Source organism: Macrosteles quadrilineatus, unplaced genomic scaffold, assembly GCF_028750875.1.
Source record: "Macrosteles quadrilineatus isolate MER2022 unplaced genomic scaffold, UCM_ALF_1.0 Scaffold_6__1_contigs__length_79288215, whole genome shotgun sequence".
NCBI lineage: Eukaryota > Metazoa > Arthropoda > Insecta > Hemiptera > Cicadellidae > Macrosteles > Macrosteles quadrilineatus.
This window is the reverse complement of record NW_026542599.1, coordinates 71549075-71564891: the sequence shown is the minus strand read 5'-3', so window position 1 is coordinate 71564891 and position 15817 is coordinate 71549075. Positions and strand designations below refer to the sequence as shown.

Genomic DNA, 15817 nt, shown 5'->3' with positions numbered 1-15817 from the left:
CTGAAATACACATTTATACCAATTTTGAAATTTCTATCTTGAAAACTGCCCAAGATATAAAATAGTTCTTAAAACAGACCAACAAACAGAAATCTATGCATTTTAGACCAATACTTATATGGCATTTTAAAGTCCACAAAATATGTCCAGACAATTTGGAAAAAACCCTGTATACAAATTAATAGCCTTTTTGTATTAAGTTGATTTTGATAGTTAGCTGGTTAATTTCAAATAGCTGATAAAAATTGTTTGTTTGAATTATAAATTCTAAACATAAAGTATAGGATTATAGAAACAAATGGTTTCCACTTACATGGCTGCAACCTAGAAAGAATAGAATAGAATGGCTGCTTTAATGTTACACTACCGTCCGTACTGTTTTTCTTATCACCTCGTCTTCGTTTGTATTTAATTTGCACAACCTAACGTGTACTATAACTAGGTGTACAATGAAGTTGTCTGCTTGGAATATTGAGCGCAACTGCAGGTCCCTTAGTTGCCATCACTGAGCTATAATAATAACTGGAGTAACCACTCGGTGTTTTAAAAACGTACCACTATTTTTGCTGGTTTTGTTTCAGAGTTTCGTTTCGTTAGGTTGGCCGGGTGATCGGGTTGGTGGGACTTGTCAAATTAGAGGCAAAATCAAGATGGCGTCATCCTGTTTTGTTGATGATAGTAAACAAAAATCTGCCAACTCAACATTATGATTGCAATATAAGTTTATTGATTTATTTTACGAGCAAGAGCAACCCATTTTAACAAGATCATAAACCGATGGTCGTTATTTAATCAAATGCCATAGGGCTATTGGCCTAAACCAATATCTCCAAACCAGGAAACTTGACTCTGAGCCTATTTTGACCACATAGCTTGAAAAGAGGTAAATAAGTTAGTATTTATTTACTATCAAACAAAAACAAAGTATAATGTTTCAAAATAACTTTAAATACAGAGGTTTTAACGTGCAATAACTTAAATAAGTTTTTGATACAAGTCCTTGAAATAACGGATAACATAACCCCAAATAAATAGTATGGTTAGGTTAGAATGAATTGGAATTATTTGACAGCATCCCACCAACCGATCACACGGCCAACCTAACAACACGAAACACCAAAAACAAACCAGGCAAAACAGTGGCACGTTTTTCTCTAACGTTTAACCAGAGAGTAGTGACTCCAGTTATAATCTATATCTCAATGGTTGTACAGTGTTTTAAAGATTTATTTCAATACTGAATAGTAACTGTAGAGAAAATATAATGTGTAACGCGAGCGCAAAGTAACTTTGCTGCACTGGTTACACAAATAACTATTGTTATCGTGATGATTGATACTTGTCACGATGGTATACTTTTTTAAAGTTTCCTGAACAAAATAAAGTTCCCCACATCAACGGCCAAAGTTTTACATCTACGTGAACCACGGCCTTCAAAGCCCACCTTGGTAAATATCCCCACCACAGCAAACCTGCATAGGTGAATTGTCATCCCTAGTTTGGATGTTCACTAAAATAATCACTTAATCCTTGTACTTCCACACAATTTTTTTATCTATAAAAATTAACATAAGAGTTTTAAACATTTTTTTTATTTTCTCTGTAATCTTTAATCGTATAACAACGTTTCAACCTACTAAATTCTAAAGAGTTTGTGCTGCAAACGTTTCTTAAGGCTCCCAATACATCCACGGATAATATCATTAAAGGTGCAATAATAATTGTCTCTATAGCTATAAGTAGAAGTCGTTACCCTCCTGACTATAACTATAGTACACACCAGTCTGTGCAAATTAAATACAAACGATGAAGTGATAAGAACAGTACGCAGTAGTGTAACACTGAAACGGCACAATATTGTTTCTTGTTACAGCCATGTAAGTAGGCCTAGTAAGTAGTAGCTAAGTAGTAAGTAGTAAGTAGTAGTAAGTAGCCGACTAAGTAGCCATGTAAGTGTTTAACCATTTGTTTCTAGAATCCTATACTCTTATACGAGCTATGTTTGTTTGTGGGTTTTTAGCATTTATCGCAAAATACAGAAGAAGGATTTTGCTGAAATGAAATAAAGAGTTTTTGAGTCTAAAAATATCGTCAGAAACTGTTAACTATACAACTCGTTAATACCCCCACCACAGAAAACCTGCAAACTAAGCGAATTTGTATTTACCTGGTTGGTTTTCTACTAAAATATTCCCTAAAAATTGTCCGATTTATTTCCTACTAGCTGTACCCGCGGGCTTCGCCCCGTTTAACTTCATAAGTATTTGCATGGCTCATTCTCGTCCTGGTTGAAGTTCGTTCGCTAAGCTCACTCACCTTTAGGTTGGAGCTCGTTTGCTGCGCTTACTTGCCTTCAGGTTAGCTCGTTCGCTACGCTAACTCGCCTCCAGGTTGAAGTTCGTTCGCTACGCTCACTCACCTTTTGGTTGGAAATTAGCTGTTGTCATAAATTAGAAAAAAATAATAGTGCTGCACCCTGTTGGTAATCCTTGTAACTTTTATGCTATTGAACATCATAGAACAGAACCAACTTGTTTAATAGAAACAGCTGTTAAGGTTCATTAATTAAATATGAAAAATCATAAGATTAACATGGGGAACTACAGAGCCACTGGGGCGGAGCCCGAAAGGGTTTTATGAGATAAGAATATGCTTTAATGTTAATCGGGAATGTGAGCTATCATCATGCCAAATTTCAACCCAATCCGTCCAGTAGTTTATGCGTGATTGAGCAACAAACACACACACAAACATACACACAAACATACACACAAACATACACACAAACTCACAAACTTTCAGATTTATAATATTAGTAAGATTTAATTAAAATTTATTTTACTTAGTACTTAGGATTGTTGTTACAGGGAAGATATTTATATTAGTGTTTTTATTGCAATGCCAATAGGCCCGTTATTTATTGTTTTATACAGTATACAGTACATTGCAGAATTGACTGGCAAATAAGTAATCCAAATGGTAACATTATGCACTGGCTTAGTGATAAATCACGATCAGATGTATTGAAGTAAACAAAAATCTGCTGTAAATGCTATTCTTATGGAGAACATTTTACGTTATAATCTAATTTTGTGTTAAAATTGTGGGAATCACTATTTTTCCCACCGTCACGGGAGAGAGGCCTTCAATTTGAGCCTTCTCCTGTCGTTCTATGTGGCCCTCTTCCCAGTCGCCCACAGTTTTGACGCAAAGAATCGTTTTACGTAAATATATAGATGCAAAGATAGGCCAAAAGACATTTCCATTACCTGTATAACCTTCGAGTTAGTCTAATAAATTCACAAAAAACAGTCACTGAGAGTTGTTTGTTTTAAAATAACTCCTGTAATACTTGGCAATTAATTGCTCGATTTCGATTAACACTAGAGTTAATTGTTATTTTGCAGGTATTCCATCACTGTTTGCAGTTTATTGTTGGTGTTATCACAACACAGCCGAGGCCAGGAATGCTTGAAACCTGCAACAACAGACATCACTGTGCAAGATGTAAGAATAAGCACACAAAATTTGTTAAACCGACCATTTGGCCTTGGATTCTACTTGATTTGTCAACAGTGCAGGAGTCAAATCACTCTAAATATGGCACTCTAGGGCCTATATACCAAGAAGTTATTGAATAAAAGCACTTAATCGATTTTAACATCGTTGTCACCCGAAGACACGAATCGGTGTCCGTGGGGACCTAGACAGGAAGAGCTTCTTAACATGTACTTTATATTCCTTCATCGTTCGGGAACATGTTCCGAAATATAATTTTTAATTTTACCGACATTCACATGCTTGATTATTTACAAACAGGCTCTTAACAATCCAATGGTAATTCACCAGTAGGTAGATAAGATGGCTAAGCAAATTACTTAAGTTCCACCAATCAATTTACTACAAAAACTACGACATTTCACTTAAAAGAACAGTAAAAAAATTCTCTATTTTAAACCTTTTCATCCAGTGGATGTGAGAGAAAATTTACAAACACAAAAAGGTATATGGAAATTTCTTAAGGTCATAACCTTAAGAAATTTCCATAACTTTATCTATACTCGAAATTTAAAAAATACCTCTCCAATTTTAAGACACTTTGTTTTGATTTTGATTGTAGTTTCTGTGCAGTCAACCTTACTTCTTCAGTTTTCTGCCGAAGGACGAAAACAACGTTTTATTGGACAATGTTTGTTTAACTTTTATTCCTCTGCCTGAAGATCCTAATACTGTTGTGGAGTATTCCTCTTTTGTCTAGTGAGTAGAAGAGATGTTTTTACTGGTACTTACGTATTATACCGACCACATTTCAACCCAACCTAACGTTAATTAGGTTAGGGTTAGGTTAGATTAGGTTAGGAAAAATTTGCAATTTTAACTTATTATTTGAAATTCGACTCAAAGAATAACAGATGTTTTAACTTAATTTTATTGTGATTTACCAATACTGCTACATATCTATCCGCTGTTTAGGTTTGTAAACATTTTAGTCTCTTTGAACTGTTTCAACCAATCTTTATAAAGCTTGGGATGTTTTAGAGAAAATAGATCTATTGTAGAAAAAAAATATGATTTATTTTGTTCATATCGACAAGCTTAGCATTATTTTTTCTCATTTCCAGCTAAAAATAACGACATTTCAACTATTTGCTACTCCATCTTTTTGTTGTTTGGTAGTTAAGTTTTATACGCAAAGTAAGTGAGTTTTATATTTTTCTTGTCCACGCCGTTGTCATTTTTAGATAAGAAAGAGTATTAGTTAAAACACTTTTGGTAAAGCGGCCCAAGCTCATATGATTGGTAGATGTGCCGGGAATTGAACCCGTCCCTCCCAGGCTACATGTTTAAATTGTTCTTGACATTTCTTCATGAAAACAGCCATTTTTATTCATTTAAATTATAATAACCAAAGAGCTGCCATTATTAAATCTTCAACTGGGCCAAGTTATTTTTCCTAAACATAAGTCTCCTCTACCTAATATTATACCGTCGGTTAGAACGATTAAAAGACACAAATGCTTATGAAAAAATACAATTAGTGGGTATCTAGTTAACCAAGTGATTATGGATAAAATTGTATTCATGATTTCCTCTTTATTTTGACCCATAGAGTAATTTCCAGGAGTGTGGTTGTTACTTGCGGGCCACCCTGTGTTTGGAAACTAAAAATAATTGTTGGTGCTGCCCTTACTACCATATCAATTCCTTACACGTCAATTACAGTAATTTCTGTAAATATAGTAATTACCAACTGGGCTCGTATGTCAATTAAAGTAATTCCTAGTCAATATGGTAATTACCAACTGGGCTCATATGTCAATTAAAGTAATTCCTAGTCAATATAGTAATTACCAACTGGACTCATAAGTCAATTAAAGTAATTCCTAGTCAATATAGTAATTACCAACTGGGCTCATATGTCAATTAAAGTAATTCCTAGTCAATATATTAATTACCAACTAGGCTCATATGTCAATTAAAGTAATTCCTAGTCAATATAGTAATTACCAACTGGGCTCATATGTAATTAAAGTAATTCCTAGTCAATATAGTAATTACCAACTGGGCTTATATGTCAATTAAAGTAATTCCTAGTCAATATAGTAATTACCAACTGGGCTCATATGTCAATTAAAGTAATTCCTAGTAAATATAGTAATTACCAACTGGGCTCATATGTCAATTAAAGTAATTCCTAGTCAATATAGTAATTACCAACTGGGCTTATATGTCAATTAAAGTAATTCCTAGTCAATATAGTAATTACCAACTGGGCTCATATGTCAATTAAAGTAATTCCTAGTCAACATAGTAATTACCAACTGGGCTCATATGTCAATTACAGTAATTCCTAGTCAACATAGTAATTACCAACTGGGCTCATATGTCAATTACAGTAATTCCTAGTCAATATAGTAATTACCAACTGGGCTCATATGTCAATTAAAGTAATTCCTAGTCAATATAGTAATTACCAACTGGTCTTATAAATAAGTTTTACATTCCACAAACTAACTAACTTACTTGTAATTTAACGTTGCCCCATGTTTCAGCTGTGACGGATCAAACTACGTGGAGTCTTTCGTAACAACTGCTGGTGCTAAAGGAACCTTCGTAGCGGGTAGTAAGTAATATTACCATCAATTGTATAACACAATCAAAAGTTTTCCATTATTTCCCCCATCTATAAGTACAAAAGATTATGTTTGTATATATATTTGGCTGTGATAAACTCAGACACCGCTGAATTATAGTTAAGTTAGGATGATGGACTATATTATCATCACTGTTTTTTTTTTTTTTTTTTTTTTTTTTAGAATTTTAAATAGGAAGAACGAAAAAAAAATACAAAATGTGCACATAAATTTTATGTGCACATTTTGTATTTTTTTCGTTCTCTACTTTATGTATTAATATTATATTATTTTTCATTATAGCTGTTTTGGGTGTATATCTATAGCTATTGTAAATAGTTGTTTATAAATAAATACATAAATAAATATCATCTTCGATATGCAGCATGGACAAAAGCTTTGTAAAGGTGACATAGTCTCCGAAACTATCTTCATCCACCCTTGGAGTTAAACGAATCAATAGACGAAATTACGGTAAATTGACCTCTTATGAAATGGTAAGTGATTCGAGACTCAAAAATGAAACTTTTTATAAGCAGATGATATTAATTTTGACGACTTTTTCAGACCCCCGGGCGACTTATCGGGACTACATTGTGGGATATGCAGGGTGTGACATCCAGGTTGTCTACAGATGTCCTCTGTTTGGAGGTAAAAAGTGTTTATAAGTAGTGGCTAAATATTGTGAAGAATATAAAAAAATATAATATTTTAAGCAAAATCTGTTCTGAACCAAACTCGGTGACATTTGCCAGTAATCGATACTTTGAGGATTAAACTTTACTAAAAAAGGAAAAACAGGAAGAATTCTCCTCCCGTGCATATTTTTTATTTATTTAATTATTTATTTTGTGTAATTAATATCTCCATTTTTAAAGACTATTCTTACTAATAAAATTGCTCTCAAATGACAAACATCAAATGTCAAATAAATATGTCACTCAACACCTAAATAAAATTGAAAGCAGAGATTTACCTGCCTAAAAAGGGAAAGCAGGAAGGATTTACCTTCCTATAAAGGAAAATGAGAATGTATTCACCATCTTAAAAAGGAAAAAGCAGGAGAGACCACCTCCCTAGTATGCTAGTATTTTTCTCAGTTCACATGTAGTTCGATAATTTTTTTTTAAATAATACGTAGGTGTGTAGTGTTTTTTTTAGCCATGTGTTTTGTATATTTCTATAATGTTTTTTGTGTTTGTACAGATTCAACACCCCCGTATACATTTGGACTTACCACCAGTTGTACTTCCATGGGACTATCGTGCATGCGGAAAGTTGAGGAGGTACACTTGAAAATTATACTCTCTTCACATAAGAGTTAAAAATAGTTAATAAGGTGAACTAAGGTGAATTACAATTTTTAAAATTGTGAATTAAAAGGAAATAAGGTGAATTAATAAGGTAGTGATGCATTGTTAAAGTAAGTAGGAAATATTTTATAACACGTTTATTAACATTTTATTAGACTTAGATGCTCCTTTAAAATGATATGAAGTAAGAACAAAAGAGAGTTAAGTTATGTTTATAAAACTACTTTATAATGATTAATAATTTTAATAAATTTAATTTTTTAATAAATGTAATTAACAATGTATTTAGTATTTAGTCGGCTTTTACATTTTCAAAGAAGTTTCGTAAATATCTGAATATGCAGCTACTTATATGTTTTATAAAATGTACGATCCTTTGTTAACTTTTAAAACAATGTCAATACAATTGTGTATAAACTAGTTGACTCTTTTAAAACCGAGAATAATAATGGTCAGACAAATTTTAGGCTAAATTCAGAGGAAGAAACATATTTAATAATGGTGACAATCTAAATGTCAAAATCACTTTTTTATGGAATCAGAATATTTGGAATGGTATAAAATTTGTGTCTGTAATGATTTTAAACTGGAAAATGGTATGGACAAACACAACTTCCTATCTGGATTCAATTATGAATATGCTTAGGATATGATTCAACTCAGTGTTCGGAATTGGAGCACTTTTAAATTAACAAATTATTTTTTAAATATATGTATTTTTAGGTAATCACCAACGCTGGTCTTCCTGAAAGCGAATATTACATACTTCCCAATAAACTACCTAACCGATGTGTCACCAGAGCTGCATGTACGATCCATCCCAACCCATTCTACAACAAATTGGGGCCTACTGTGGGATTGGTGTATTAAAATGGAGGATACTTACTAAATAGGCCTACCTTTCAGGAACTACCGTAGTGAAATTTGAGGTTATACCTACTAAAGCATGCATATTTTAAGTATAAATCTAAATACGTTTAACATCCTATTAATATTCTCATCCATCTATATATAGAATAAAGTTTTCTCTGTAGTCTTTTTCACCAGCCCTACTTAACCGATAGTTAGATAGCTTTGTAATTTGCATTCGTAAAAGATGTGGCATGTTCCATTCCATACTTTGTCAGTTGTCGAATAGCATAAATTGTAACGAGAAAACACAGTTTTATTAATTATTTGTGTTTTTTGTGGCCAGTGGAAAGTTCGAGGCCCTTGTCTAAATTGAGCGTCAATTTTCTGTTTGAGGCTAATAAATGAAAAATTATATCAGGGCCAAGAATTGATGTCATCCAGTTATAACGAGATCTAAATAAAGACAAAATTATGGTGTTAAGAAATCTTGGGTTTTAACCCATTTTCGAATAAAGTTTGGGTCAAATGGTTTGTAACCAAGTTGTTAAGTAATTGAAAGTGGTAAACAACAAAGGTAAGGCAAAGTTGAAGGTTGTATTGACATTTGCAACTGCTTAGAATTTTAACATAGAAAAAATACTATAAGCAGAGTTTAATTTTTATGTAAATGCATGGTTTTTGTATAATATACTGCTAAAAATTTTGGTAAGATCGTTGTTACCTTCTTGGCGAAATATTAATGTAGAAGACTTGGTTAAGCTATGTTATACCTATAATACATGTCGGATTTTTATTGAGAAAATAAATTGAAAAATATTTGCTAAAGAAGTTAAGAACAAAGTACTGTTCATTGGAAATTTCTCTTGGATGTTGTATATACTTAAACGATTTTTGTAATTGTAAAATATAATACTGAAATAGAGTATATTGTTTTAAGATCAGTAATTTTATTTCCTTCCTAAAACCTTCCCAATGGGGTATATAACGTTTATTTAAAATTAAAATGTTTTTGATAAAAATTGAATATTTACACAATGATTTCAAGGTAGTGTTACCGTTTACATGATGTATTCGAATTTTGTGCTAATACAGAATTTTTAGTAATACATAAACCTCCAAAATGCAAGCATCTCCCTTTAAATTTTCCTGTCAAACGACTTCAAGTTCAAAAAAATTGAATAACGAATTGCGAAAGAATCACTTTTTTTCGTTGAATGTGAAGACTATATTTTTTGAAACATGAAAAAGTTGACACATTTTGTCATTGATTGCTTATGCATTTATATCGCATATGTGTTTTTTGTTTTATGTAAGTTATTTTTATAACTCCTTGGTGACCTTACACACATAACCTCGACGAGTTTATAATTCCTACAGTCTTGTCACTACAAATGAAATTACATTGAACTCGGTGCTTGTGTGATAAGGAAAATTAATTGATAATGCAAGGCAGCACTATACTCAACGGACATGTAAGTAAAACAGTTACTTATTGAAAGTTTTTAATATTATGAGATTTTTAGAACAATGCAACTTAAATTTCAATAACAGAGGACTATATTCTACTTAAACTATATTTATTCTTTCCATTTTAAATAATTTAAACTATACAAGTTTTAGATATACTAAATTAGAAGTTAGTTAATAAACAATGCTAAAATATATTTAAATTCATTTTTGATATAGCTATTTCAGAGATAAATTTTCTAAATCCTCTTAACCCCATCTCCTAAGAGGTTGTTTAGTTTTTGAATTATAGCTTCTGCATACACGATTTAACTTGATATATAACCTATTCTTTGAGCAATATGAATAATTTTTAAATTTTATAATGAGGGATGATAAACTCGTAGATTATTTATTATATGAAGTGTCTAATCTACTAAAGAACGCAATTGTGGTTTAACAATGCAAAACAAGAAACAACTAATTCAATATTTTTATACAGTAATTGTTTGGTGTTTTAAAACTAAGCCTACGACAAATAAAATGTATATTTAATATTTATTTAAATTTACCTTGCAATATACAGGTATGGCTGTGCGAAATCCATTTTCTACTCATTTCTGGGTTTTCTGTCCATACATAGTCTCTATGGTCAAGAATGTCTGCATCCACCTACCATCGACTTTTCTATTCACAAGGTAAGATAACTCGAAGAGTTTGAAAAAAAAACTAAAAAAACTACATTTTGACATTCCTGAATCGCCTTAATTTTAAACCTAGTTTGGTCCCACAGTAGGTAATTATTTTCCAAAACTATTGCGTTTTTTTTTTAATTGATGATTCGTGAAGCCTTCAAAGTACAAAGTTGAGACCTCCAAGGATTTTTCGATTTCAATTTAATAAGCAGTTATTTTCTTGGTGATAAAATTATAAGACAAAAATGGCAAAGACGATTGTCAATAAAAATATTCAACCTCACTACTTTTACAGTATGAATCTGTTATTTTATTGGTGATTGGTGATTTTGCACTTGAATTTACAGATTTTGAATACCCAACCGAACTTCTTAAGCTTCCTTCCGAAGACTGAGGAGAACATGTTGCTGGACAACGTTTGTGTTACCTTCATGCCTCTAGCGGACGATCCCAACACTATCATAGAGCATGACTCGTTTGTTTAGTAAGTAGGATGAATTTGCCTTTTTCATATGCCACTGTTTAGACATTTGCCCAACTATTAAACATATAAGAAACCGGTATAAAACTAGTTTACATAATTATTATGTATGAAATTTTCTGCTTATGATACTTCTTTACGGAGAGTGCTTAAAATTTCATCACGAATGTTTAAAACACAACTGCGTAACTCGTAGTATGTATACACCAATGAAGTAAGCTGATTTCGTGACAGCTTAAGAAAATATGGCTGTGTATCTAAGTGGTTATAATGTTCGTCTAATTTGGTAGGCGTTGATTCAATCTTGAGAACAGTCAGAAGTTTGGTGATTCGAAACCACACAGCTATCCTTGATCAATTAGCAAAATCAATTAGCACCATGACTGCGTGCCCTATGGTCCAAATTTTTTAAATTGAAAATAAGTACGGTAATGAAGAGTGGCATGGATGCAAAAGTTTTTAAACTTTAACGTTTTAGCAAGTCATAAATATACGCCAAAGAGAAAATTGTATATAAAATATTATGGGTATTTTGTAAAAGGAAATGTCAATTTAAACTATTTTGGAATGGGATGAAATGTAAATAAATTGAAATGAAAGTTGTTATATAATTTAGTAGTAAATTACAAACATAAATTGATAATAGATTTCAAATTGTTTTACATCTCCTCATAAACATGTGCAATCTGGGTTATGATTATTGCTGTGGTTGTTTGGTAACTATTCTTATAATTATTTTGTGCTTTATTCTTCTACAAATGTTACAGTTGTGATGGTTCAAACTATGTCGAATCCTTTATTGTGACTTCCATTGGAAAAGGAACAACTTTAACGGCTAGTAAGTAAAGGACATCTTAAGATGAAAACAATTCAATTTTAAGTAATCAACGTGTTAAACACATGAGCAGCTTTTGCAAACTTCTGTTACCTTTAGAAGATTTTCATCAATAGATTTATTTCCAGGCCTTGAAGGCCACATCTTGCTGGAAGAATTGGTTTCACTATTTTTTTTTATGTTTGTGATTTAAGTGTTACTAGTGAACCTGTGCGGCTCAATGCCCCGCAAAAACATATTATGAATTTAGAAAACAAATTCATCGTGTTATATATTGACTCGTCAAAAATTAAATACAGTAATAATAAAGCATTAGAAGGGAAGGAATCCAGCCGTTTTCTAGCTGTATGCCTATTTAAGTGTTCAAGTTCAAGTGTGTTAAAGGGTAGTTATTTTTTAAAGAGATTTAAAAACACATTTAACAAAACATTTTATCATATCAAACCAATAGGCAGTGAATGTAGCATATACCTATGTGGCATATTTTGAGGGTCATAAAATGCTGCTTGAATAAAACACTTTTAACAATATTTTTTTCACAAAAGCACTTCCATAAATACTACGATTTTAGTCTTAAAGTCACCTTCAGGAATATTACCCTGGTCAGAATTTTCCGTAATGAATATGCTTATCCTACTATTAAAAGATGTAGCCTTACTTAAAACAACATATACAGTATATAGTTGCTCATGACTGAAATTGGTCTGGCTAAGAACATTGCTGCTCTTTAATTAAAGTGCTTATGCTGCAAATGCCAAAGATAACAGAAATTAGCATCTTTCCATTTTAAAATGTAACTGTGTTTCAGACGGGCAAATTTTGTATCCCCAAAATCAAAATATGTCCTTACTCACTTGTTCCATGTTAAGACTTTACATTCTACTTTACATTGTTGTTAACCGTTCTGATCACATGAAGCCTTGTGCCATTAATGAGGCCCTTTTTGATGTATTAATATCAATAAAACCACTGCCTCCTTTTATTAGTATAATCTGTGTCTTGGCAATACACTGACCTCTATATTTAAAAACTCAGTTGGATTTTTTAGATGGGTGCCTCTGCCTTCGACTGTTTTCGAGGACCCACTCTTCCCCTTGGCATACTGACAGTTAATTACCTAACTTGTAAAGTTCATGTAGTAATTCATTATTACTGTTAGTTTATAAAGAAAATTAGATAGAAGGTACTTGGCTTGGTGCTTTCATAACTGCAAACTCAAAATACACCCACAAGTAAAAAAGAATCAAGGTACTGTATTTGGTTAAAAAAAAAACTATGTTTGTGTAAAAACATTCCTCACATGAAGTAGATGATTTGTTTGATTTCTCGATCAGCTGTTTCGTTTCTAATGAATTAATAATGTCAAAGATTTGTGATTTTAAATACATCAATTATTATAGTAAAGTTTTCTAAATATGGTAACTTATTCTCAACTAAATTTTACTATTCCCAGCATGAAAATGAAGTAGTGAGATCCATTATGAGTAAAGTTTAAGGCACACAATCCTTGATTGAAATGTAGTATACATTAACAGTCATAATACACAGCAATTATTATGTAGTAGACTTTGACTATTTTCAAGTGAAAAACATATATGTTTCTGGTTTCTGTAAATAAAAATTATCCCTCTTGTTATCCTTATGGAGAAATACGAAACTTTAAAGGGCCCCAGGGCCTCACTCTCTAATTATTTCCTTTAAAAGAAGGTTTCCTGCACAATTTCACGTTACGCTCTTTACAATGACACCAAAAACATGTCTATCGGTTCAGTAGTTTCGGAGGAGTAATTGTCACAAAAATCGTGCTTGCGTATTAAATAAGTATAGATGTTTTATAAAATAACTTACCGTGAAACTAAAATAGGTCTGGTTAATTGACTCAAAGCAAGGACTGATATTCGATATCCGGCTCGAAGGACCAAAGTTAGTTAAAGGGGATAGGGTTTTATTTAAAGTAAATTAACTTAAATATTAAGATATAAAAGAATAAAATGAGGAAAGGGTATTGAAAAATAGTTTGAAGGTCCAGAGAGATAATGATTATAGTAAATATTAAAATTGAGATAATATGTCAGAAGATAAAAATGAACAAACTTTTATAATAGTAACAAGATAACTGTTTTATTTACTTTTTCATATAGTAAGTAAAACAAAAAGAATAAAACCAAATGTTTAGGTTTATTAAAAACTAAAAGTAAAAGTTTTCATTTACAGAGAAAATCCCGTTTTGGTTCAATTTTTACATTTAAACTTGTCTGTGCAAACGTGGATATGTTTAATAGTAAAATTTTAGGGGTAACTTAAGTTATTTTTCTTTCGCTGATATATTTGATTTATATTCCAGACCCCAGAGTGACGTATCTGGATTATTTCGTTGGATATGCAGGATGTGACACATTCATTGGCTACAGGTGCTCTGACTTTGGAGGTAAGTTTAACCTTTTACAATATGTACAAGTATTAGCTTCCAATTTAAGGTTTCGGCATTGAGGTTTGGCAACGTCGCACCGGCGGCCTTTGCGCAGACTCTCCATGCTACAGCTGTAGCCGAAGCTGCGGCGTTGCCGCTTTTATCTCGCCGTAAAGAATGAATCTGTGATTTACCCTCCATATTCTATCGATAAGAGTGTTAACATTTTATTAATCATTTTCTTGTTTTCAGAGTACGAAAAACCGCACACATTTGGAGTCACCAAAAATTGTCGTGGAATTGGACTGTCGTGTCTACGGAAAATCGAAGAGGTAAGAAAACGTCAATCATTACACACTACATAAAATTTACAATTTTACTGTGCAGGGTCGAAGTAAATTTAAAATACCCTAAAACATTTTTAAATTAGTTTTTAGGTCTAAAATTATCTATAAACTAATGAGTATCCCTAGTGCTTACGTGATGCAGCGAAACGTTTTTTAAATGAAAGAGTGTTATTTTATACTGAAAAATGTTTATATAACCTACTTGGCTGTAATCTCGTCCTTCGCTCACCTTCCCACCTTGTTGATTCGGTGTGGTGAAATTGTATTCCAATTTGCTCCTGTGATAGTTTGAATTATTTTACTGATCGCAGAGTTCTCATATGTTAAAAAATGTCAAGAATGTAGCATTTGATTCGTAATGTAACCTAAAAGTGTAGTAGTAATCGTTTGCAACTAAAAGCCATCACAATTTGAGGAAATAAAACAATGAATTTGAAACCACATCAATCGTCCGGGCTTAAAGCTACTCTAATGTGACATTATGTTTATGTAACGTGTTTGCAATTTGAGCAAATCATCCTTTTCCATCCTTGCATTTATTTTGCAACAACTTATGTTTACATGTTTTCCCCAGATAATCGAGAATGCAGGACTACCCCTGGAGGATATGTATGTTCTTCCTATGAAGCTGCCCAATAGATGTGTAAACCAAGCAGCCTGTATCATTCCTCCCAACCCCTTCTACAACAAGTTGGGACCTTCAGTGGGACTGGTGTATTGACAATCGCTAGGAGAATAGTACGATGTTATACAGCGTTCATTTAATGTTCTGCAAATAGAAAATTTGATTTGAATAATCTATTGGTCTATTTTATGCTATCAACATTACCATTCTAATATTTAAGTTTGGGTCCGATCTCGAATTTCAATTTGTGTTTACGAAATATTAATCTTTAATATTTTATGTCGGGTATTAATCAGTACTTGTGTAAAGTGTGGAGGTTTCAAAGTGTAAACCATCAACTTTGGTATTACACTCTGTTCACATAATTTTGGCTGTTTGAGGGGACGTGATGCCATTCCCTCTCACCTCACTTTGAAATAACAGCTGACAGCTGATCAGCTGATTTATACATAAGCTAACAATAAGTAGTGGGGGAACAAAGGAAACCTTCCCCTTAAACCACATTTTGTAAAAGGGCTATAGGAAGTTGATTACATTTTGAACAGGGGTATTTTATTAGGAAACCCCTATTTATGAACGAAAATAAGGCTGAACTCCATATTGAATTTATATTTTTCCGGGAATAATGAAAAATGGGTTAATTTTGTCTAGTAATACCCTGTATTTAACCTTTATTTTT

The 15817-nt window shown here is 32.2% G+C and overlaps 2 protein-coding genes across 2 annotated transcripts; both read left to right on the top strand.

Moving 5' to 3' along the window:
- The first annotated feature begins 1817 nt into the window (after nucleotides 1-1817).
- Nucleotides 1818-9235, top strand: LOC128997125 (uncharacterized). Its single transcript, XM_054422707.1, has 7 exons — nucleotides 1818-1877; nucleotides 3408-3507; nucleotides 4121-4257; nucleotides 6054-6124; nucleotides 6702-6785; nucleotides 7341-7420; nucleotides 8171-9235. Coding segments are annotated over exons 1-7 (621 nt in total). The 5' UTR covers nucleotides 1818-1875; the 3' UTR covers nucleotides 8318-9235.
- A 490-nt stretch (nucleotides 9236-9725) lies between these two features.
- On the top strand, nucleotides 9726-15310 carry LOC128996106 (uncharacterized). The gene is made up of 7 exons (XM_054421220.1): nucleotides 9726-9771; nucleotides 10332-10443; nucleotides 10788-10924; nucleotides 11689-11759; nucleotides 14101-14184; nucleotides 14419-14498; nucleotides 15088-15310. Coding segments are annotated over exons 1-7 (633 nt in total). The 5' UTR covers nucleotides 9726-9769; the 3' UTR covers nucleotides 15235-15310.
- The last annotated feature ends 507 nt before the right edge of the window (nucleotides 15311-15817 follow it).

Coding starts and splice junctions, on each gene's coding strand:
- LOC128997125 (XM_054422707.1), top strand. Junction 6,786..7,340: donor CAGATGTCCTCTGTTTGGAG/GTAAAAAGTGTT, acceptor GTGTTTGTACAG/ATTCAACACCCCCGTATACA. Junction 7,421..8,170: donor GCATGCGGAAAGTTGAGGAG/GTACACTTGAAA, acceptor ATGTATTTTTAG/GTAATCACCAACGCTGGTCT.
- LOC128996106 (XM_054421220.1), top strand. Junction 10,444..10,787: donor TCGACTTTTCTATTCACAAG/GTAAGATAACTC, acceptor TTGAATTTACAG/ATTTTGAATACCCAACCGAA. Junction 14,499..15,087: donor GTCTACGGAAAATCGAAGAG/GTAAGAAAACGT, acceptor TGTTTTCCCCAG/ATAATCGAGAATGCAGGACT.